The sequence below is a fragment of the Anomalospiza imberbis genome, chromosome 5 (genome assembly GCF_031753505.1).
Source record: "Anomalospiza imberbis isolate Cuckoo-Finch-1a 21T00152 chromosome 5, ASM3175350v1, whole genome shotgun sequence".
In the NCBI taxonomy this organism is placed as follows: domain Eukaryota; kingdom Metazoa; phylum Chordata; class Aves; order Passeriformes; family Viduidae; genus Anomalospiza; species Anomalospiza imberbis.
Genome location: NC_089685.1, coordinates 5,987,215 through 6,011,118, shown reverse-complemented (window position 1 = coordinate 6,011,118; position 23,904 = coordinate 5,987,215). Strand labels below are relative to the sequence as shown.

The following is a 23,904-nucleotide window of genomic DNA, read 5'->3' as shown; positions in this document are numbered from 1 at the left end:
ACCATTCCCAGTGTGTAACTTTTTTTTTCAGGTGTTCTCCAAAGCTACAGGAGCAGTGTCCAGGAGGAAAGCAAATTATTACGACTCTAGTTATGTAATCTTTTGTTATGTTAAAGTTGGTGCCTAATTTAAGCTTTTTGGTCATTCTACAGCCAAGAGAGAGAGGGACTTTCCACCAGTTGAAGAGAGGCTGGACAAATCACATTGTGAGGAAACCTGTCTCTAGTGGTTGTAGTGGTGAAGCATGACCAGAGTCCTCTGTGTCTCTCTTGTCTGGGGGCCCAGTTTAGAGCTTGCTGATGTTGGGCTAAATGAATCCCATCTTTCTCTTTTATTCTTGGCTCTGGCAACAGCTTGGTACGGGATCATATGCCTATCCTGTGTAACAACTGTTACACAACAGCACAGGAGAGGAAAGCTCCTTATTTCATCAAGGAGCAAATTGGGAGTGGTGTCTAATGCATATAGCATGGACACCCCAGCTAAGGAGAGCATCTCTGTTCTGGGAACATTTAATTCAAAAATATACTTAAAGGCAAGCTTGCACTTTACAGATTTCCAGTGTGGGAACATCAATACACAGAGAGAGAGAGTGCTTTGAGATTCATCAAGGTGAGATAACTTCAATGTATTATTTTTGCAATGTATTATATGCTAATTCAACCGGCCTGAGCTAAATTTCTCCTTATTAAGTAGGACATCATTCTGAGGAAGATTTTACAGTTACAGGGCTTTATTAGCTCCACAGTGTTATTTTCTTTATTTCTTGATTTATTCTTGTCAACTTGTAATATCAGGTGTAGTCTCACATTAAAAATGTGCCCTGTCAACAGGTGAGTCCAAAAGAGGTTTTTTGTCCCTTTGATAACCATTAGTATGTTTTTTTTTCCCTCTTTCCTCGTTCTTCAGCATTACTGATTACTAGTCCTGGCACTGAGTTTATTCTCGGAGACCAGCTGTGTGTTGACACATTCTATCCTGAAGGTGGGGAAATTTAGGGAGCACAGTTCCAAGTACACAGCCCATTACTGTGTATTATAGAGATCTTCCCTCCTCTGCTCGGTGAAAACTTGTTATACCAGTTCAAAAATATGTCAGGTATGCATCTCCTTCCTCCAGCATTAATCATTAATTAACATGTGATACTGACATTTCTGGTTGCTACTTAATGTAGCAAAACAGTATTTTATGTGCGTTTCTAATTTCTTCTCTCATCCTCCAGCCTCAGTGGAGGGTGACACATCCAGCTGTCAGTGTCAGTATGCTGGTAATGCTGCCCAAAACAGAGCCACGAGAACAAGCCCATGTTCATAAAACTCCTCTTGCCAGTCTGACTCCTTTCCCTCGTGTTACAGGCCAAAATTCATGTTTCTTCTCACAGAATGCGCTTATTGTATTTGTTACTGCATATAGCTGAGAGTAGACACACTGAACTAAGCAACTGTGATCAAAGAGGGTCTTACTCACCTGATTTGGACTTTTTCCCACAGTTTTCATTTTGGGTTTGTCTTTTCTTTTTCTCTGTATGTGTCCTGGATTTGATAAGAATTGGTAGAATGGAGCAGTCAGAAAAAAAAACATAGACTGATGGGAAGCTATCCGGTTTTTACTTGAATTTCAGTAGGCATAGAAAAAGCTCCATGGTTAAAGTTCAGAGCCTCTTGTGTGAGGCAGTGTATGTAAAATAAAAGAACAGGCAACAGATAGACAAAATAGGGAAATAAATATGTACTGGGATATCGGATAACCATGAAAGAAACAGGGTTTAGCCAAAGTGAAGGTCAGGTTACATTTACAGTCATTATGGTTGACTTAGTGTTGTGATAAACATGGTATTATCATGGCTTGTTATTTGCATAAGAGTGGCCATAGGAAACCTCCAGACAAGAGCATGGCTTGTTGTACAAAGTACTGTACCAACAGCAGGTCACTATTATTGTTTACAATCAGTAATCCCACACAAAATGTGCTCCAGGACTGATTCATACAACTTTTCCCCTTGATTGACCACTTCCTTTTTGTGGCTGGGCACTTACAGCCAGAGCCAAAGGAAGGCTTCAATGTCACAGCACTCTTTGCTTTTCAGTGCTCAGCTAGCAGAATGCATTTCCAAGCAATAAAATAAACTTACAGTAACCAAAACTTGGGGCTTTGCCTGTGACTCAGTAGCAGTCAGATATCCCAGCCCAGATGTCACTGCTGCCTCCCTCTTGCCAACTCTGTGGCTTTTGTTTTGTGGTCAGGCAGGTTTGTGTAGTGAAACAGCTTAAAACAAACAAGACAAGATTGAAAACTCCCTCCCCAAGTTTGCTGATGACACTAAACTGGGTAGTGAGGTGGACATGTGAGAAGTGACAGCAGTCTCGCAAAGACACCTGGGAGGGCTGGAAGAGTGGACTAGCAAGAACTGTATGAGGTTTATTTAACAAGAGGCAAGGTCCTGCACCTGGGACAACATAACCCAGGAACCCATAAGAGGCCAGGCCACACCTGGAGTACTGTGTTTGGTCCTGGTCTGTGCAATTCAAGACACAGTCAGATTGGAAAGGGTCCAAAGAACGGCCACCAAGATGATCAAAATGTTGGAGAGCCCACCCTGTGAAGAAAGACAGAACCAGTTAGGTCTTTTCTGCCTGGAGAAGACTTTGGGGAGACTTTATCAGAGTATTCCAGCACTTAAAGGGTCACTACAAAGAGAGTGGAGGCTCTCTCTTCTCAAGGAGCCACATGGAGAAGACAAGTGGCAATGAGTACAAATTGCTCGAGGAGAGGTTTTCTTTTATATGAAAAACAGTTTTAATGGTGAGAACAGTCACTCACTGGAACAAGCTCCCCAAGGAACCAGGCAGAGCTGGAGGTTTTCAAGATGTCACTGAACAGGGTGCTACATAATCTCATCAAGGCTCCCTTCTCCATGAAAGACTGGACTTGATGATGTTTGAGGTCACTTCCAGCCTGATTATTTTTGGGAGGTGCTTGTATTTTTTTTTTTTACCCAGATGTTTTTTTCATTTGGTTTGGACTGACTGCTGTAGGAGAAAATATTTAGGTTGAGGGAGATCTATAGTGAACTAGATCCACTGCTGTAGGGACAGGAATATATTTGAGCTGTAGAGAGCAACTTCCATCCCTCCCCTGGGTGATCAGGGTACATGTGTGGAGAGTGAGAGAGGAGTTTAACAGTCTGGTGGTTCAGAGATAATGGAGTCTTCTAGATGGGCACTTCCTAGACAACTACTTGAGATACCATCACTTGTGAAAAACAGTCAAGATAGGATCTGTGGAGAGCAGACACAGTAAGTATTTATTTGGTACTCTTTAGGAAGGCCTTTAGTGTTTAGCCCTGTTTGTGATTGAGCCAAAAGAATATCTAATTTCCAGGTTATGTTATAAATTAATTGAGAAATGGCCCTGAGGCTGCCGTGGTTCTTTGCCTGTACAGAAGCAGAGCTGGAGGCATTGTGAGCTGTATTTATTAGCATCTCTCCAGCCAACCTTCACAGTCTTCCTTCTGCCCTCTGGATATGCAGTTTCCCTGCTGTCCCTTCCCTCTTCATTGCCTTATCTCCTCCCTGCACTGCAGTGGCCCGCTCACTGTCCCAAATCCCCTCTGCCTCCTCTGCCAGCACCCCACCCCACCCATGCCTTGGGACCTACCCTCGTTCCCCAGAACTCTTGCTATTGCCGCTGTGATTTTCTTACTGCTTCTTTCTCCATGAAGCCACATCCCTCTTCCTTGCCTGATCTCACAGGCATGCTAGTAAGTTGTCTAGGAACTCAGACCTAATTTCTCTCCTCTCCTTACTTCTGGTGTTAGTGCACCTCACCGGTGAGACAAGATTTGCAGGTAGGAGGAGAAGGCTGAAGAGGAAGTTCCCGAATGAGTTGTGCTGCCTTCAGGCTTTGTCTGCAGTTCACCTGGGGGGAGGGAAAGGGGAGCTGGGGTGTATTTTTGACACTTAGTATCTCACTTTCATTTAAATTCTAGTTTTGGCTCCTAAATACTCTATTAGATCGAATCTGTCATATTTTCCTTCAGCAGATCCTACTCTTAGAGTAAATATTTCCCTTTTCCTGTGTTTTGTTTAGAGGGGGGTGGGACAGCTTTCTACTGGTGTTGCAGTATCTGTTTAAAAGTGACCTGATTTTAATAGCTGTTTCTTGGCTTCTGCTATTTAAAACATATGTTTTCTGACATTTAATGATAAGTTTGTTCTCCCATATGTCCCAACGACTATAAACAACTGGTTATTTTCCAGTGTCAGTGAGTTTGAAATTAATGCAACTTATTTTCCTGTGGGGAACGGGGACATATGTCACTGAATTGAATTAAATATTAATTGTATTATTTCCAAAGGGGAGAGGTGCATCTAGAATCAATGAAATATAGAAAATTATTTTGAGAGAGCACAAAATGCATATACTTGGAAATAAAACTGTCTTTTTAAATTGCTGCGGGGTTTTGAGCTTTGTGCTTTTTTCTTTTTCTTTTTCTTTACCCTTTGTTTTCCTTTTTTCTTAATTTTTTTTTTTTTTTAATTTCTGGTTTGATTTCTTTTAGAATTGAAAGTTAATTCTTCTAATGGTATTCCATTGGCCCATGATATGTTCCTGGATGATCTTAATTCCAGTTCCCAAGGACAGGGTGTTCTGTGATACAGCAAGCTGTATTTTGCATTTAAACTGTATTTTCTGTTTCAGCAGGACCAAATGGTTTATGGAGGAGGAGAGCAGGATGGAGGGATTCCCTTTAGATCATGTTTCAGGGGAGGACTTGCCACTGTCATTCAGGTTATTCTGGAAAGGAATTCTGGTGGGTTGTGGGCTCTGCCCAGGGTCAACTTCAAGTCAGTGGAACAAATCCCAGTAATTTCATTAGGAGCTGAATCAGGCCTTTACTAGATCGGGAAAGGGGTTTAGACTTCTGTAGCAGAATGTAGATGGACTTTAGACATTTAAATGTCATCTGCAATCCAAACAGGCTCTGCTTATCAGCCATCGAAACCCACTTCTGCCTTATCTCTTCACGAGCCTCTCAGTTTTCCATGGCAGTCCAGTGGCTGCATGTGCTATATGAGGTGAACAGCAGACTTCAGCACAAACTTAACCTTGTCCAACAGAGTGGCTCACATTTTCCATCCTCAGTGTCCCTCAAGAGTGTCCACAGTGTGTTTGGGGACGCTCGGGTATTTACTTGTGAACTTGGGTTCTGTGATTGTACCTCCATTAAAACTGGATTGGAGGATACCCATCATGGTTCAGAAAGTAAAAGCAGAGATAAAAGCTTCTACTCAAGGTCCTATAACAAGAAGGTGAAAGGAGGAAAAAGGGATGGAAACCCTCACCTCCAGATCTTCAGGGACAAATCATGTATTTTACATTGCCATTGATGGATAAAATAATCCCTCATCATGGCAAAATCCTAATCCCACAGGACAAGGCTATTAGAGGATAATCCTAACCTAAATTGCAACCCTGTGTTTGAGTACTGGTTCTCCTAATGCTCCAGGATACAATTACAGAACCAGGCCTGGAAACCACAGCCTTTGTTCTGCCTTATTGCTTAATTGTTTAATGAAGTATTCACTTCATCTAAGTGAGTGCTTTGTAATTTTGTACTTGCATGCAGCTGGCAGAGGCAAAGAACTGGCTTTTTTACAGAATAACTTGTTCTTTTGATGGAAGAAGGTACCATTAAAAATATCAGGCTGCAATAGTAAATAATTTGAAAGATGTCTCCATAAAAAGGAAATCTCACTCTTGAAAGTGAGGAATGAAAGCACATTTTTTACTGCTGGGTTTTTGTCCCTTTTCTTCCTTGATGCTGTGCAAAGACAGATGGAAGAGGCAGTGGGACAACCAGTATCAGATCTTTCCCTGAAAGGTCTGTTCTGAGGTCAGGACACTGCTACCATGTGCACCTTTCAAGCTGGAATGGGAGAGGCCTTCCCAAATTAGGAAAAAAAGAAGTATTCAAATAAGTCTTATATCAAGATAAGAGCAATATTCAGGCCCTTAAGTAAGTGCAAAGTCACTACATACAAGTGCAAATAACATGTAAAAAAAATTGTACGAACTTCTATGGATTTCAACAGTTTCCCTGTTCTACTCTTGAAAATATTCCCATGCTCAGGACAATGTGTCAGGCTCCAGCTCCTGAGTAGTTCCCTGATGAAGGTCAAGTGCTCCGAGACATCCGTTCCCTACCAGCTGCAGGTAGGCAGATCTGTACCTCCCAGCATTTCGGGGATTTTGATCTTTTGAAGCTTTTCTTCCTCTTTATAACTATAGAAGGAGCTTAGACAATTAGGTCTGAGCTTGGATATCATTTTTGGCTGGCAACATGAGCTTCAGACACAGGATATCAGGAGATTTGCAACAGAGTAGGGAGAGAGAATGACCCTGGGAACAGGAGAAAATAATTTGAACGTTGGAGGCTTTTTTGAGTTCCAGCCATGCAGGGGCCCTTGCAAATGCTAAATACCAAAGAAGCATTGCCAGTCTGTAATATCAAGTTTTTCTTCAATAGCTATGAAAGTGTTTTATGAATAACAGCAGTACAGACAGAAGAGGTGAGGTCACCTGTGCATCTTCCTCTCCTGCCAGTCCTGCCTCTTGGGACGTACTGCCTATGGATTCTTTCCCTGTTCTCACAAGGTAGGGTGCTGCTTCACTGGGAGCACATTGCTAGAGGGGCACAGCAATGAGAGAGGTGGTTCACAGTGGGTTCACTTGGTGCTTTCCATGCAGACTCCACTGTAGATGCTGTTCTTGTCAAGTCCATGGAGTGCAGATGATGGGAAGGAAGCCATCACACAGTTGCATTTGAGGTACCAACAAACAGAACAGTATAGGGCACCTGGATGTGTGTGGTAGATGCAAATGTATATAGTTAATACATTGTTCTTGGCCCCCAAAAGTGACAAATGGATTACTTTTAGCTGCTGTGTTCCATTTGAAAGCAAGTACAGGGGAAACATTTTGTTTGTCAGGGCACTTTGTAACTTGTTTTCATGCAACTACCATTTTCAACATCATTTAACAAGTCATTATAGACCTTTTAATAAATTATAGTCATTAACCTTGCCTAGGGTAACTGAGGGCAAGATTTTAATTCAGGCAGTGAAGAGTCTGTCCTCTAGGCCTGTGTTCAAGATCACAAGAGTGGCGGAGCCAACAATAAAAGGACCAACAGGAACACACCTGGCTCACAGCCATCTGTTGTACCTTTATAGTGCAGCTGGTTCCTGCCTATGCCAGTGCACAGAGACTTCTCAGGCTGCTGTTATTCACGCTCACTCCAAGCTGCCTCTGTGACCTGTTCTTGTAGTCTGAAGTGCTAAAGCCTGAGAACACCGTGGTTCCTTTGCCTTTAAGGACATACCTGGCAGCTTCTCTATAGGGAGTTTCCTGCAGAGGCAGGAATCTGACTCATGGTGGCTGGAGACACCTCCTGGAAGAGCTGTCATGGAATAGCTACAGGCAGTTGTGATTCAGTCCCGAGCAGTCTCATTAGCACCTGATTTCTTAATGGCGTCCCGCATACACTTATATTACCAGCTATTTTTGTATCCTCCATGCAACCAACCACTGCCTTAGCAGGAACTCTCTGTCCACATGAAAGAGTGTTTTGGTTTTGTTTTCTGTTTGTTTTTTTTTTTTTTTTTTTTTTTTAATTTATATGGAAATGCTTGCATAAACTTTCATTTAAACCTTTTAAAATTTGTTTGTACTTAAGAAGAAAAAAACCCTTTGCTTAAAACTGATATTCTGTACGTTTTTTCCTAAAACCAACACTGTAATTTTGCTGAAGAAAAGATTAAAAACAGGCTGCAAAAGTATTTATTTAGCACATTTTTGGCTTAAAATACTGTCTTGCCAGGTCTTTTTTATTGCTACTTATCGCTCTGAGGTAACATTTGCAATTTCAGTTGTTTGCTTTTAGGGATGTCACTGGTGGTGGCTCAATATCTGTGGCTACAGATGGACATAGTCTGCAATGGCTCCTGCCTGAACCAGCTTCTCCCAGTCAGGGAAAGCTCAGAAGTGGCAGGGAGGAAAACAAAGCCAAGAGCACAGGTCACCCCTGTCCTGGCTCTGTGGGAGCACACCTGTACAGCAGGGCTGAGGCTGTCTGGTGGAAAAGGTGTTGAGTCACAACTGACTGGTCTGAGTGGAGCCTCTGTAGTGAAAACTGGCAAAGCAGTTAAATTACATCTTCCACTCAGTCCACTGGTGAGAGTTGTCCAGAAGCTGCTGGGCACAAAGCTGGCATAACCTGGACCCCATTGCCATGGGCTCCTGCGGGTTTGGCCTGGGCTAGACCCCACTTGCCACCTTATCGGTGTTCTTGTTGACCTGGCTGGGTTCACTGCATTCCAGATCTGGTCGTTCGATGTTTGTTTGAATTCCTCTGCTGCTCCAGCACAGCCCACTGTACTGGATCTTTTGGTGTTTGAAGTTGTAGATTTCCCTCACTGTGATGGCTTTGAACAGTGAATGTGCTCCCCCATCCTTCTTCTACAGTATGGAAATCTGGGGAGAATTGGCTGATAACCAGTGTTCCCTGAAATTTCAATTACTAAAAGTATCATGATTGGTGGTCATGCTCTCTTACTTTTTATGAAGCCAGGAGTAAAACTGAGGCTCAGATAGAGACACACCTGGCGTTTGAATTTGTTCATATTTACAAAAGTGTAATGATTACCTTCACAGACTTGCAGCGCGCTCACCTGGCCTGAGGGACGGAATGACTCAGTAGGATATCTGCATTACAATTGAAATATTGTTCCTGTTGGGAGAGGACTTGAGAGAATATTTTTATTTTTCAACAGCTCCTGCTGTGCCTTGGCGTTTACAGTCCATCTGGACTAACACCTTCAGCGGTTTTTTCTCTGCCTAGCAGACTCTGGGCCAGCAATGACAAGAACATTAGTTCACCACCAAGCTGTGAGTAGCACAGCTGATTAATTCTTATCATTTACTGCTTTTAGTGTGTCACACAGAACTTTAGAATTTCCTTTACAGCTGGGGAAACTGAGTCATGGAGGGAAGAGATGGTGCCACTTAGCTCACCAGTTAAGGTGGGTGGAAGAGGCAGCACTGAGATTCTGGCTGGCTGAGCTCTGGCTGGGAGGCCCATCCTCTGGATCCTATTCCTGAAAGCCTGAGGCATGAAGACATGATTGTCACACTTAACTCGCCTCTTCTACCTGGCTTGCTGACACAGCCTCCTTGGAAGATCTTTCTGAATCATTTGTTCCATCCAGAACCTCTTACCAAACTACACAGACCCATTTGGATCTAAAATTCAGACTCCCCAGGAAAGCCAGAACAGACAGTCTTTCCCAAACTGTGCTCAGCTGAATGGTCCAGCTGCCCAGACGCAGCTGTATGGCTCACAGGTGTATTCCTTAAAGCAGAACTCTTGCTTCCAAAGAGCTCCCTGGAATTTTTTACCGAGCTGTCTGTCTTGAATCAGATTGCAACTGGTCCTCCAATGTAATCGGTGAGGATGCAAAGGCAGGAAAAGTGGGAGAAGAAAGCTCAGACCCCTGACTTGCGAGGCTCCTGGGGGTACTTTTTCACATGTGCTCTTCGGAATAAACCGGGGCTCATTCCCTGGGAGCAGTCCAGTAGGAAAACAGGGCTGGCAGCGCCGGCCTGGCGCAGGTTCCGGGAGCTGCTTCAAGCTGTGAGCTGCCATTGCCCTCTGCCGACAGTTCGGTGTACGGTGCCCTCCCTGAAAGGTGAGTGTTTTCTGTTCTACAGGAAACAAGGAGTTCTGGGGATTTGCAGAAAACGGAAGCATCCTCCCTCAGACAGAGATTTTTGGGGTTTATTGCTTGATTTTTAAAAGTCCTTTATCACTGTCGTAACTTAGATGCTACACACCAGTCAGTCAATCAATCAATCAATCAATCACGTATCAGTCATCCTCCATCAAAGCCAAGTCCAGTGTGAGTTGTTGTGCAAGGCATGGAGTGTATGGGGAATGGGAGCCAAATTTCCCCTCTAGAGGTTGTGGTGTACAGGGACAACTCAAATAAAACATAGTGAAAAACCCAGTGATCAGGCCCATTTTACCTGTAAGTCATGGAGATACTGAAAGGTCTACCTGAACCCACAAAAAGGCAGCTCTGTTTCCCTGCTGAAGTCAGGTTAATTCAAAGCAGAAGTAAACCACAAGTCCTGACTGCAAGGAGAATGGATCACACTGTTGGCATCTTCTTTTTTTTTTTTGCTTTTCAAATTTTTTTCATCACGAAATTAGATAACTCCTTAGCTCACCCAAAGCTACAATTCAAATCTTGTTTGGGGGTAAAGTAGGCAGAAGCAATGATCTGTGGTAAAAGAAGGTTGGACTGGACGGTCACATTTCTGTCTCTGTCAGTTTGCCCAAGGTCATAGTGGAGTTTTGTGAGAAAGCCAGAAAGTGAATCAGTGTTTTTTATTTGTTTTGGTTTTGTTTTGTCTGTTGTTATTGTTTGTTTTATCCAGAGCTTTAATTTTTTTTCCTTTTATTTAGGTTTCAGAATTATCTAATGAATTGCATTTAAATATTATAGTGAATGGGTCAGAAAGGTCTACGACATTTAAGAGGTGGGGTTTTAGCCTGTGCACTGCTACTGAGCTCTTTACCAACTTTTCCTGTGGTAAATTTATTGTTTGTGTTTGTTATGAGCACTGAATAAATTGGTGTTGCATTTCAACCATCCAGTGCCTCATAAAGATTTCAGGTTGTCAATGGAAATATACTTGGGCTGCTTGCTCTGAATAAACGTTCATGTGGAAAAAGACTAAAAGCTTACAGGAACATCCACAGACAGCAAAGAAAAAGGACTTCTCTCTTTGACAACTTCCATTTTAATGTGATGACTACATAAAAGGGACTAAGTGTTTTTTTCATAGGTTCTATAAAAGGACAAAGTCCTCTCTTGCTGCTAGATAAATTTTATTCCCCATTTCAAGTAGAAAAGGCTTCTGATTTCAGCGATTCAGATCAGTTTCCAAGCCTATTATTGGGGAGGAGATATAAACATCTAAATTCCTGAACTTTAGTGCTGTCATTTTATTAAATACATTATAGCAGAAATTATAGAAACTGTAAAAATAAGTAATAGTATTGATAATTAATAATAGTTTCAGGCTAATGAATAAGGGGCTGGTCATCTTTGCATGGTCCCAATGAAAAAGGGGTAAATTACGTCAGTTTTTCTGTCCTCTGCGTGGGTGCTCTGGAGAGCACCTCAGTGTTTCTCTTGCTGGGCCTTCTTTCAGAGAGCCAAATTCTCTCATTACCCTGCTCTTCCATCTGTTACGTCTCAGATTTGTGGACCCATGTAAGAATGAGTAGTTTAGTCATGTAAGTATCTTAGCATTTATTAAAACAAAATTAACCCTTAAGGAGGGAGAGAAAAAAAACAGCAGAAAAGTTCTGACTTCACACTGAGGTCTCAGAACCAAACCAACAAACAAACAAAAAAAAAAGCATGCTAGTGAGGTCCTAAAAGAGAAGGGAGATTAACTTAGAATTATTCACCCTGTCTATATTTATACAATATCCTGACCTTCAGAATGGGGATTTTAAAAAATAGGATTAACTCCCTTAAACAACAGATTATAAAGTTTTATTGGCATGAAGGTTGTAGTTCATTAAACATGTACAAGAAACAAAATATTCTGAAGACCACATTAGAAGAATGACTTCATGTGTTCATTTCCTTTTTCCTTTCCCCTGTGTTCTATATATGGTTTACTAATTCTTTATTGTTTCTTTCCAGAAGCATCACTCACTGTCTACACTGAGAATGATTTTGGGCCAGGAAGTGGAGACGACCAAAGCAGGTATATATTTCACTTTCTCCTTGATGCTGACAGGGCAGAGTGAACAGGGAAATCATCACTCATCTTTCCAAACATGATTTCATCCACTGTAATTGTTTATAGGAGGACAGGTCTGGAATAAAACCTGAGTGCCACTTTGGGAGACCTCATGCCTTCTCTGTGATCAGCAGCTGAGGCAGCCTGAATGTCAACATTCCCTTGCTGCAGGGAATGTGTCCTTAAAAACTCCTTCAGGAAGCAGGACTGCTTCTGCTCCCTCAGACCTGGCCCTTTACATCAGAGCTCCTGACAGGGCTCTGACAGCTGAGTGACAGACACAGACACTGCCATCCATACCTGTGCTGCCTTTCTGGGAGGGGATGTTGCCTCAGCAGGACTGGTGGATGAGATGGAGACCTAAATCTGTGTTAAATCCAACAGGTTAATCTGCACTGCCATCAAAGTGAGGTTAAAGAGTTGGTGGGAAAGTTTATTTTTAGTTAGAGTCCACAGCATTACTAATCTTGGTTTTGGCAGGCTGGAAAGACCCTCCTGCCTCTAGGAGGGAAAATTAAAGGCTCTCATATTAAGTAGCTTATGAATATTAGTCATGAATCAAACCCATTTCAGTAGTAGAAATTCCATTAATTATTTTATCATCTGGTTCTGTTTTAATTTCTTTGTCTATAACAACCATAATCAATAAAATATACAACAGCTCTATGATGTTCCCACTATTATGACTCCAGGATACAAATATTTAAAATAAATGTTAATGCTTTAAAACTCATAGCATGAAAACTAGTACAGTTGGGCACATCAAAGTTTTCCCCTTTCCAAATACACAGTGGTATTAGGGGTTTATTTCTACTATTTTATTTTTAGAAAATCTATGGTTTTGACAAAAATGATTCTTAATATTGACCATAAGCAGCCAGGAGGTGGTACATCATACTGTGGAGAGAGAGAAAAGTACAGCTCTGATGGTTTTTTCCTTCCTTTACAAGTGTAAAGCAGGATGGGAATGCATTATTCAGCAGTGAAATTCAGAATTAGTATAATTGAGGTGCAATGCCAGTGGAATCAAGACAAATGAATCTTGCTTGTTGCAGTATGAAATTTGTCCTGTAGCTTTAGGTCTTCATGGAAATTTAACCATTTGTCTAGTCTCCTTATTGCTCAGATACAGCAGCCAGCATTTCCATGAGATTATTTAAATGTAGAATTATTAGAAAAGTTTGCAGCTACAGAGATAGATGGGTTTTACATAAAATTTCTGCTCTTTGTAGCAACACAGTGTGATATTGAGAAAGATAATGGTCAGAAAGTACCATTGCCAGGCTTCTAATGAGAAACTGTTGACAGTAGAATTACCCCAACATTCATCAAAAAGCCAATAAATGTCAAGCAAGAGGCCTTTGATGCAGTAGCTCATAATTCCTGCTCAGAAGTCTCTGCAGTCACTTCAGGGCACGCAGTCATCCTGCATTTCTGCTGATTTTACCAAAAACTTTGTTGCTGAAGAAATACAAGGAGCAGGTGTCAGCATTCCGAGTGCCACTGCTACAGTGCCACGGGCTCACCGTGAGATCTCAAGCACAGCACATTTGGCCTCAATTTCCCCATCTGCAATGATGACAACACAGGAATTACCCAGAGGCAGTTCTGTGAAGGACATGGTCCTGCCATCCAAATGCTCACAAATCATGAGCTAGGTGGTAAAAAGTCTGCTGCTGACTCCTGCCAATGAGGTAGCCATGTATTTTTAATGTTAACTACATCCAGCTTTTTGGGCCTTTGTAGGATGTATTTTCAAGCTCTCTCCTCCACAGTACAGGAGATTACTTCAAACCAACCCCAAACTAATTCTTATCCAGGCTGCTGAATTCTGGGTTGGTGGCCTTAAGGAAACTCCATGAAGTTTATATAAAAGCTTATATAAGCAGTTCTTGGGTTCTGTGGAACACAGGGTATAAATACCTTGCCCATTACCCAAGTCTTCTGTTTAACTCTACTTTCAGTACATATTCCCCAGGTGATGTGGTGAGGCAAGTCATTGCCTGTTCCGTGAATTAGGAATAATCTTGTGCCTTGTGTTACTTGTCGCTGCTCCCTGGCTTTTCTTTTCATCTCCCTTGTTCATGAGGGGAGCCTGAAGCTATATCCCAAGTAAAACAATCACATCCTCTAGATTTTGCCTTTGTATCTTTTCTAAAATTTCCAGGTAAAAGCTCAAAGCCATTCCTTTAAGGCCTCCATTGACTCTGAGGCAGTTAGTTCCATTCATGCTGGCATTTCCTTGCTTGCATATCATGACTGGTTTCCATTCCAGCTGTTCCTGTATATGTGGATAGAAAATGTGTCCCTGTTGGTCATTTCCAAGGATAAGCTGCATCCTAGAGGCTGTATGCAGATGGAGTTGCACTTCGTTTCCAGAGCCACATGCTGTTAGGGTGACTTGAAACTAGGCTAATTACCTGGCAGACTTCTCTGCAGAGAGATTCTTTAATAAAATGGAGAGGGTGACACGGGATAGCATCCTTGCTATTTTGGGACAAACTCTTCCCTCAGGCAGCAGATAAACACGGTGATAAGGCTCCCAATCTATCATTTGATTTGCTGTTTCTTGGCTGTAGTAGTTAATTAACAATTCTGGAACTGCTCTGTTGCCCCGGAATAGCCTGTAAATCCATTAAATTAAACAATAAGGGCAGATGTGGGCAAAAATAAAAAGCCCATGCAAGTCAGAAATGAAAAATTAAGTTGTTTTGTCAGTCTTCAGGGACCAGTGTAGGAATGTTATAAAACCTTCTGAAGCTTTTCTGTCTAGTGTTCAAGCAAGAGGGAAATGTTCCTGTGGATACCAACATTTTTAGAACTGATGATTGCTAATTACAAAAGCACTACTGACAGGACAAGGCAGAGTGGTTTGAAACTGAAAGAGGGTAGGTTCAGATTGGGTATTAGGAAGAAATTCTTTAATTTGAGGGTGGTGAGGCACTGGAACAGGTTTTCCACAGAAGCTGTGGATGCCCCATCCCTGGAAGTGTTCAGGAGCAAACTGGTCTAGTGGAAGGTGTCTCTGGGGTTGGAATTAGATGGTTTTTAAGGTGCCTTCCAACCCAAAACATTCTAGGATAATCCTATAATTACATAATTACGTAATTATTTTACTACATGAAATAGTACAAATACTGTGAAAACTGAGTTAAAACAAATTTTTTTTCTCTTCAAGATCTGAATGGAGTTAATAATTATGCCAAACTCTGTAGATGGCAATCAACTGTAGAAGAATTTCTGAACATCTGAAAGAGTGTGCTCATCTAAACTGTCGCTCATGCTTTAAGATGGCCAGCGAAACCGTTATATTACTGCAGTTAGCTGGAAAGGGCACTGTTCCGCAAAAATCAGATAATGTACTTATTTCTAAAAGCCTGGAACAAAAGAGCCAGTTGAGATTTGCTGAGTAGTTGCAAGATAGCCATTAAATATAAGTATTTTAAAAAACGATTTACTCTTTCCTAATGCTTTTAGAGCAGCATGTGGGAACAGAGTCTTAAGTGCAGCATCTTGCTGCATTGGAAAGGACATGATGAAAGTTATTTGGCTCCAGATTTAACTCTTCCATCTCACAATTGCTCATAACAGTTTCTAACCTGTATAAACTAGGTGAGTGTGTAAAAAACTTACCCATCTCTCTCCTGGTAGTAACAATAAAAATTTGTATTTTTAAAACAGCTAGTGCCAATGATGCACGTTTTTCACATTCAGTGTGAAACAGTGTAATGGTCAATTAAAGTTTAAGTTTCCATTCTTAAAATTAAAACTTGTAGCAGAAATGAAAATTTTCTTCTTTTGAACCTGTAGATGGAAAAGGGACTTGCTTTGTGGAACTGTATAATTGATATTTCCACATCTGAAGTTTTAGTAGCCATAGGTAGGAATAATTTGATCTAACTTAAGACATCCAAGTCTGCACCAAACCCTTTAGGCTGCTTCTACTGTCAACAAAGAAAAAGGCCCATCCATACTGTGATTCACATAGTCTTGCTTAGACATCTGTTTAAGGATGAGATGGATGAGCCCTCATGATTTGGCTATGTGGAACTTCAGAAAAAATGTGTTTTCTGAGAGGTCATCCCATGTTGATCACCATGGATTGATACCAAGGCTCCTTTCATCCAGTACTGCCATCAACACATCCTCTGCAAATCTGCAGATTCTGCAAAATTGGTGCAATGGCTGACACCCCAAATGCCCTGGCTTCAATCCAAACCAACCACAATCCAAGGAGAAATGCAAGTTTCTTCACCTGGGAAGAATAACCAGTACAGGATACCAGTACAGGTGAGGAGTGGACTGGCAGAGCACAGTCTGCTGGAAATGGGCTCCCAGGGCATGCCTGGCTGAATCCAAGCCAGCAGTGCACTTTCATCACAGAGCAGACGAAACATACACTGAGCACTACTCACAGGCCAGCACATGGCAGGCCTATTTTGCTCCTCTGCTCAAATCCGGTGAGGCCATATTTAGGATTCAGCCCAGTTTTGGCATAACCAGTACAAAAGGATCTGGAGAAACTGGAACTGGTCTACTGGAGGGATGCCAAACTGGTTACCCAGAGAACATGACCTGCAGGGAGGGTGGAGGAAGCAAGGCTTGTCAGTCTAGCACAGAGCAATCTAAGTGTGGTCTACATGCAGCCTGTGACTGCTTCAAGAGAGTTACACAGACAATGGAGCTAAACTTTCACAATCATGCCAAATAATGAAACAAGGGAGAATGGCCAGAAAACGCTGCTTCGAGGCTCAGACTGGATATTAATAAAAAAATTCACCTGGAAGGTTGCAACTGATTACCCAGGGGAGCAGCTGAACCCCTTTTTTTGGAAGTTGTCAAGCCTTTAAATCCATGGCTGAACTGCTCCAGTGCTGGTAAAAGCCCAGCTTTGAGCACAAGGATGGACTTCTCAACTAACACACAAGCCTGAAAAGTACAGCTGGGGCAAGACACTGCCTTTCACCCCAACCCATGCTCATCCTCTCTGCAGTCAACAAAACTCCCTAGAGCTGGGAGTTGAAGTGATGGTGGAAAATCAGGATTTGTGCGAGACAAACTGCTGACACATACAGTTCACAGGAAGATATGAGGAGCAATGGACAACTGTGTTACAAGCTTCTGTCTATAACACTCAAACAGTCCTGGAATCCATTATTACACGTACTACCGTCATCTCTGGAATGTGTCCAAGCCCTTCAGTTCTCTTTTATTAACAATAAGTAATAATTCCCATCCAGAACTATGGAGGGGAGATGCTGAACAAGGTGATCTGAGATCCATCTCAGCCTCCGTCTCAGCCCCCGTGACTCCCTATGTAACCCGAGACATGTTAAACTGTTTTTTGCAGCACAGAGTTACTTCCAAAACCACAGATTAAATTCACTGCTATCAAAGAAAACCCATCTTCTTTGATTTTTCTTAACATTTATTACATACTTAGAGTCAATTTATTGTGTCTGGCATTTGTAAGAAGAGAAATTTAACTTTCAGTAAGAATAAAAATATAGTTCCCAAAGGCAACTGCGTGAAGAATCATAAAGCACAGCTAAGGTTTGTTTAGAGACAGGACTCATTTCTTCTCCTCCTGAGAGTGTGACCAGACAGGCTTACGCTTCTGAACAAAGGCTTCAATTCCTTCCTGCCCATCTCTCAAAGTCAAATTATCTACCATGACCTTAGTAGTTATTTTGTAAGCAGTGTCAAGGTCCTGGGTTATCTGTCTGTAAAAGGTGGCTTTCCCCAAGGCCAGGACGGATTTGCTGCTTTCACATATCTTCTGAGAGATTTTCATGGTTTCTTCTTCCAGCTTGTCTTCTGGTACCACCTTGCTGACAAGCCCGTGCATTAATGCTTCGTGGGCAGAGAGAGGTTCACCTGTGAAAAGCATCTCCAGTGCCACCTGAACAAGGAAAAATATTGAACTAAGTCAACCCAACTCAGTGCTTTGCTTTGTTTGGGGAATTTCAGCCTCCTCCTTCAAGTACAAGTTATTCTTTTCACAAATGATTTAAGTCTTTTGGTCTTTTAAACTGCCAAGGACCTGTTAAAAGGTCTCAGCAAAGAGAAGGACTGGGGCCAAAGCTGGTCTCTTCAAACCTGCCTGCTGATTCCAGCTGTCCTAGGCTGACACCCCTGGGTTTCTCTTCAAAAGCCCACAAACTCTAGTGCTTGCTGTAGGAATTAAAAGAGAAGTGGATCATCTACAAAGTCAAATGACTGAACTTGGTATTTTAAGTACAGTTTTTGAAAACACCTGTCCTAGTTTTAAGTTTAGTATGAGTGGTTTTAAATATGGACTTTTTATAGCCACATTATTTCAGTCTCCTGCTGCTTCCAGCATCTGGTGCTTGAGGTTTGAGATTAAAAAAATCCCCCAAATACTCAGTGACTATTCAATGCTATGTATCAATAAAGTTTTCCAAGACTCCTGGAGCAATTGACCAATGCCTGAATCATAAGAGCTGATCAGTCTCATTAGCACATTTGTTCTGGTAGCTACAAACAATGGCAACTTCTTTTGTTAAAAGGTAAACATCACCAATTCTGGGAACCGTAGGGAATGTTCTTATTGCTTTGAAAAGTTCCATAGAGAAAAGTATTTCCCACACATTTTAAAAAGGTAATTCTACAGCCCAGAAATACTAACTCAGAAACAGCTGCAACTGCACACAAGAGCAGACTTGGAAAAATCCCCCATGGACTCTATTTGAACAGGATGTCCCTGCAGATGGGAAATTTCAAGCTGAAGCTTTTATCCAGCAATGGGATGTGCGCAGTTCAGTCACTGCATCTCAGCAGAGCCCTGCTGCGCTTGGACCGTCTGCCTGCATGAATCCAATTGGCTTTACAGGTTGTACTATTTTTTATGCAGTGAGAGATGTGCAGCCACAATCAGTAGGACGTAAAACAGGAAGACACTATAGGAGGATTTTAGGTGCTATTTAAAGCATCTTGATCTACAGCCAGGCAGATCCTGCTGGCAGTGAAATGTCATTGCCTGGCAAGAATTGATGCCTTGGTGGGATTGTTATCCTAAACTTGCAGGGGTTTCCTCCTCAGGGGAGAACATCATTGGCTAAAGCCCTGAGCTGTCTGTTGGAAAGGAAAGGGATTGCTGAGCTGGTGGGCTGCTGGGGCGAGCTCGTGCTGGCTGGAGTCACATCAGTAGAAAGATGCCTTTCCTAAACAAGAGTTAACCCTTTATTATTTTTCCCAGTCCAAAGAGTTATGGAGATGCCTTTTGAAATAAAGTATTTTGAATGTTGCACTGCAGGAAAATAAAGTTCAGGCAATGGAACTAAAACTCCTGACATGTGAACCAACTTTTTGCAGAATTATGAAGAATATCTGGAAAGGAAGTTTACCTTTCTTGGAAGAGATCTGCCCAAGGCCACAGCTGGTGTGGAGCAGAACAGCCCAATGTTTACTCCAGGAGTAGCAAACTGAGATTTCTCACTTGCCACTGCGATGTCACAGCTTGCCACGAGCTGGCAGCCAGCTGCTGTAGCCAAGCCGTTTACTTTGGCAATCACTGGCACTGGAAGTTTCTGGATTAAAGTCATAACCTGCATGTACAAAAGAGGGGTCAGTATGGAAAGTCAGGGCGACACAATCCTGTTTCGGAAGCCATCAAAAGTACCTTCCTCTCTATTTACCAAAAAATCCCCAAACTGTTGGATCTTGGCTCCTTTCTGATGAAAGGATGATGAAGGGCCTGTGGCTTTCACACATGGCTTTTACAGCATTCTTTAAATATGGGCTCAGCAATGTCTTAGAGATCATTAGTACTGGAGGATCTAGAGCAAAAGGTTTCAAAGTACTCACTGTTGTCACACTGTGGAGGATTAGGGGTCAAATTCTAGCTCCACCACTATCAAAGGGGATTTTGCCATTCTCTCCAAAGGCTCCAGGATTCACTTTAACTTCCCCACCTCCCTGACCTGTGTCTTTAACAAGAACTTGGACAACCAGTGAGTCAGATCTTACTTTCACATTGTCTACTTGTTGTTAAGGCTGATCCTGAAATTTTAACTAAATAAATGCTGGGAAAGAACATTTGATCACAAGTGATTTGAAAGTGGTTATCCCTAGACTTCTAGAAAAGACATTGCCCGAATACTTAGCTGAAAGGAACACTGGCTAAACTAAGGAATACACCTTGACTGTGCCCATTGCTGGAGACATGCACATTGACATTCTAGCCCTTCTATTTACATGTAGAGAAATCCAGGGCAAACATAATTTCATCAGGATCAGGCATTAAAATAGCAGAGCAGCAAAAATCAAGGAATCGGAAGGAATCTGAAGGAATAATCTGTACTTTAGCAAGCAGATGACCAATGCTGTCCCTCCTTAAACCAATGCTTGCTTTTAACACCAGGCAATGGCAGAGGCACTCAAGAAGAATTGCTTACCTCTGCACATAATTCAAATACTTGGGAATGATGCTTCACATCATCTTCACTTGACAGTTCCTTTAAATCATGGCCAGAACAAAATACAGGTCCTTCAGCTGCAAAGAATTTCAGGAAAAGTCAGTCTGAAGTAATAAAGAAATCAGGGGTCGCAGCATATCAGTGTCCCAGGTAAAGGGATGTTAATGACATGTCAATGTTCAAAAAGGAGTTTGGGGAGGGAGTTTTGAACAGAATTCCCAAATACTGCCTTCTGGGTTTTGTGGTAACTTTAAATTGCTGCAATGCAACATTTAAGCACAGTAACACCCATTACCACTTTTCAAGGTCTCATTTTACTTCCATTACACTTAAGTCAGTTATAAAGAATGCACTTCACCTCTGGGCCCAGTTTTGTGTAAGGATGTTCAAAACAGCTCCTTAGTACAACACAAACTTATCAGCTGGAGCAAGGCTGGAGTTCTCTGCTCTCAGACTGATAAATATACTTCGTCCCTATTTATTGTACCCAGAATTAATTATTAACTTTTGCTAAATAAGCATCAGTATTTTTTCTGTCATGGTGTTGAAGGTCACAATGGAAAAAGAAAGAAAAAAGGTTATTCTGCTATAGGAGAGCCAGAAGGGTTGTTGGCGTGTTTTCTCCACTACTGAACTGCCATCTAGAGAAGCACCAAAAGCATGTTCAGGGTTTGGGCAGCAAAAGAGGAGGCATCCGTGGAACTAAACTTTGGATTTGCTAAAATCAAAACACTCGATAAAGGTAGACAATCTTCACAATAGTTTTCCTCTGTCATGTGACTACCTGCCACTAGAAGGAACCAATGTGATGCTTTCCAGTCCTTCAGAACTTCTCAGGTATTTGTATGGATGTGACATTTCCAGCTACACCTATGCAGATCAAACCTTACCTATCAGTTTGTTTCTTATGAATCAGATTATCGAGACACAACATATCCAGAAATAACCAGACACTTGTCAGTCAACTCATGGAGTTGGCAAAATATATTTGGAGATTAATTGTATCTGCCTTTGAACCTCATTGAAGAATCCATGCAAAGTCTGCGTTAAAGGCCCAAAGCATTCTCTGAGGAATCTTTTATTTTCTTGAAATTTCTTCTCTTGTGTTTTATTCAGCAGGGGAATTAGAAATAAATAGGAACATGCAATTTCTAAAAAACCAAATGCAATTGTGCTCACAAACTCCCAGAACACTGTACTCCCAAAGAAGAGTCTTCAGTGTTTTGCAAAATTTCTAACTGCTGTTTGAAATGAGGAATTTGTATATTTAAACTCACCCCCGTGAAATCAGCTCTCTTCTACTCTTGTGTGTGTGCCCTAACACACAGAGCTTTCTCCTATGTATAGGAAACAGCACGATCCTAAATTAATAAACCAATTTATCTGAGATGTTTGGAAGGGGGGCAGAGGAAGGTTACGTTAAAATAGCTGAGAAAAAACAGATGGCTTAAGTACGGCTCAAGTTTCATTATCTTTACGAACTCTACAGCTTTATATGTAAATGGCAGGAAACTGTAACAGGCTCTGGGAGAGGCTGTTTTACATCTGTGGGTCATGGGTGTCTGTAGTATTGATACTGCAGTCTCTTTTTCACTGGAGTGTTTTTAAAAATAGTTCTGACAAACCATTGGCAATGATGAGGCTGATCCTGGCTCAGACCAGGGAAGCAGAGCACTTCATTTGCAGAAACCCTGTTTTTTACCACAGTCTGTACCTGTCAACAGGGCAACAAGTGCCATCCTCCCTTTGCCTGTTCCTGCACAAAACCCCTATGTGGGGATGTTAATGCTTTACTGTGCTAACTCTTAGAACTTTTTATTTGTTTGGCTTTTGTTCTGCTTAAAGCATTCCTTACGTACAATCTTAAAACCAATTAACCCTGACCCTAAACTGCCGAGTGTAAACACCCTCATACCCCCACCAAAATAGTGACATTTTGAGACGTGTTAATGCTTAGACACGTTGGCCAAAACCAAAAGCGTAACAAAACGCCAGTCAGTCGTTAGTGCTGAGTTAGGAATGAGGAATTAAGTACAGGAGAGGCGAAGCTGGGGTGAGTATAGAGCAAGAGCGTGACAGGGAGGCCTGCCGGGTGCTGACAGCCGCGGGAGGCCCCGGGAGCATTAGGGAAGCACACAGGTCCCTTCCCGGCCCGTTTCCCCTAACTCCCAGCGAGGTTCGGGTTTGGGCTCCGCGTCCGCGGGTGTGTGCCCCTGCCCGCCCGGCCGGGTGCCGCGGTACCCGCGATGACGATGACGCGGAGCTCCCGGCTCTTGACGTCGTGCAGCAGGTCCCGCCGCAGGCTCTGCAGCATGGGCAGCGACAGCGCGTTCCGCCGCCGCGGGTTGTTCAGGACGATGGTGCTGCAAAAGCCGTGAAACACAGCGGAGTTACGGTCACCGAGCTCCCAAGGCGGCCGCGTCCCGGAGCCCCCGGCGCCCCCGCTCACCGCACGCCCCCCGCCTGCCGCCGCTCCGTCAGCGGCTCCGCCGGCGGGGCCTGCCCGGCTCCCGCGGCCGCGGCGCTGCTGAAAGTGGCCGTGAGGCGCCTCCGCAGCCGGCTCAGCCGGGCCGCCATCGCTGCGGGGTCGGGCCCGGCCGGGCCGGGCAGGGCAGGGGCGGAGCGGAGCGGGCCGGGCGGGAGGAGCTCCGCGGCACCGGGGTCGGCAGCGCGGCCCAAGGCCGGCCCCGGCCTGGTGCTGCTGCCGGGGCGCAGGATGGCAGAATCGATTAGGCTGGAAAAGACCGCTGAGACCATCGAGTCCGACCTATGACCAAACAGCACCTTGTCAACCAGACCATGGCACTGAGTGCCACGGCCAGGTTTCCTTCAACAGCTCCAGGGACAGTGGCTCCCCCACCTCCCTGGGCAGCCCCAATGTCCCAGTGTTCTTCTATGAAGAAATTCTTCCCAATGTGTGACCCAAGCCTCTCCTGTCACAGCTTGAGGCCATGTCCTCTCGTCCTGTCGCTGGTTGCCCGGGAGAGGAGCCCGACCCCCACCTGGCTACACCCTTCTGTCAGGCCGCTGCAGAGAGTGGAAAGGTCCCCCTGAAGCCCCTTTGCTCCAGGCTGAGCCGCCCCAGCTCCCTCAGCCGCTCCTCTTCAGACTTGTGCTCCAGCCCCTTCCCCAGCTCCACTGCCCTTCTCTGGACACTCTCCCGCACCTCAGTGCCCTTCCTGAGCTGAGGGGCCAGAACTGGGCACAGCACTGGAGGTGCTGCTGGTGCTGCTGGACACATCATTCCTGGAACAGTCCATCCACACAGAGCCTCCCTCCGTCCTGCTCTCAGGCCTGACTCCTGCACTGGAAGGCATGGGTGGGCAGTGGTGTCACTAATGAGTAGCTGGGGTGTTGGAGAGCACTCAGAAATGTGACAATTACTTCAGATTCCACTGAGCACTTGCATTTGTCACCATGGGATGGAGATTAGGACTGTGCTGAGCAAACTTGTCAGTGGCACTGGGGTGGAATCTGTCATGACAGAGAGGACAGCAGTGTCATACAGAGAAAATGACATTGCTTTGAGGCCCAGAGTAACTGGCATGAGATGAAATTCAGTTCTGCAGGGCTACTTGGGAGC

General features: G+C 43.3%; 1 protein-coding gene and 1 long non-coding RNA gene across 3 annotated transcripts in view; one reads left to right on the top strand and one right to left on the bottom strand.

Annotated features, from left to right (window-relative positions):
* Positions 1–4: 4 nt before the first annotated feature.
* Positions 5–23,904, top strand: part of LOC137473650 (uncharacterized) — a 36,184-nt gene continuing 12,284 nt past the window's right edge. The window contains exons 1-3 of one of the 2 annotated variants that reach the window (XR_010998907.1): positions 5–8,949; positions 11,784–11,847; positions 11,950–14,016. This is a non-coding gene — a long non-coding RNA (uncharacterized lncRNA). Of the gene's footprint in view, positions 8,950–11,783; positions 11,848–11,949; positions 14,017–23,904 lie in introns of those variants that run through there. The other variant, XR_010998908.1, reaches the window with a different exon arrangement.
* Positions 17,291–22,932, bottom strand: ECHDC3 (enoyl-CoA hydratase domain containing 3). Its single transcript, XM_068189496.1, has 5 exons — positions 22,771–22,932; positions 22,563–22,684; positions 20,301–20,398; positions 19,251–19,451; positions 17,291–17,785 (listed from the first exon to the last, which is right to left on the bottom strand). The coding sequence occupies exons 1-5, from the start codon at positions 22,896–22,898 to the stop codon at positions 17,456–17,458; spliced, it is 879 nt and encodes a 292-aa protein (XP_068045597.1). The 5' UTR covers positions 22,899–22,932; the 3' UTR covers positions 17,291–17,455.

What these genes read in the sequence shown, in the direction of transcription:
- ECHDC3 (XM_068189496.1), bottom strand. Translation starts at nt 22,898, where the DNA reads ATGGCGGCCCGGCTGAGCCGGCTGCGGAGGCGCCTCACGGCCACTTTC. An exon ending in CGGCAGGCGGGGGGCGTGCG is followed by an intron (nt 22,685 to 22,770) that starts GTGAGCGGGGGC and finishes CGGCTTTTGCAG; the next exon opens with CACCATCGTCCTGAACAACC. An exon ending in GCAGATCTCTTCCAAGAAAG is followed by an intron (nt 17,786 to 19,250) that starts GTAAACTTCCTT and finishes TTCCTTGTTCAG; the next exon opens with GTGGCACTGGAGATGCTTTT.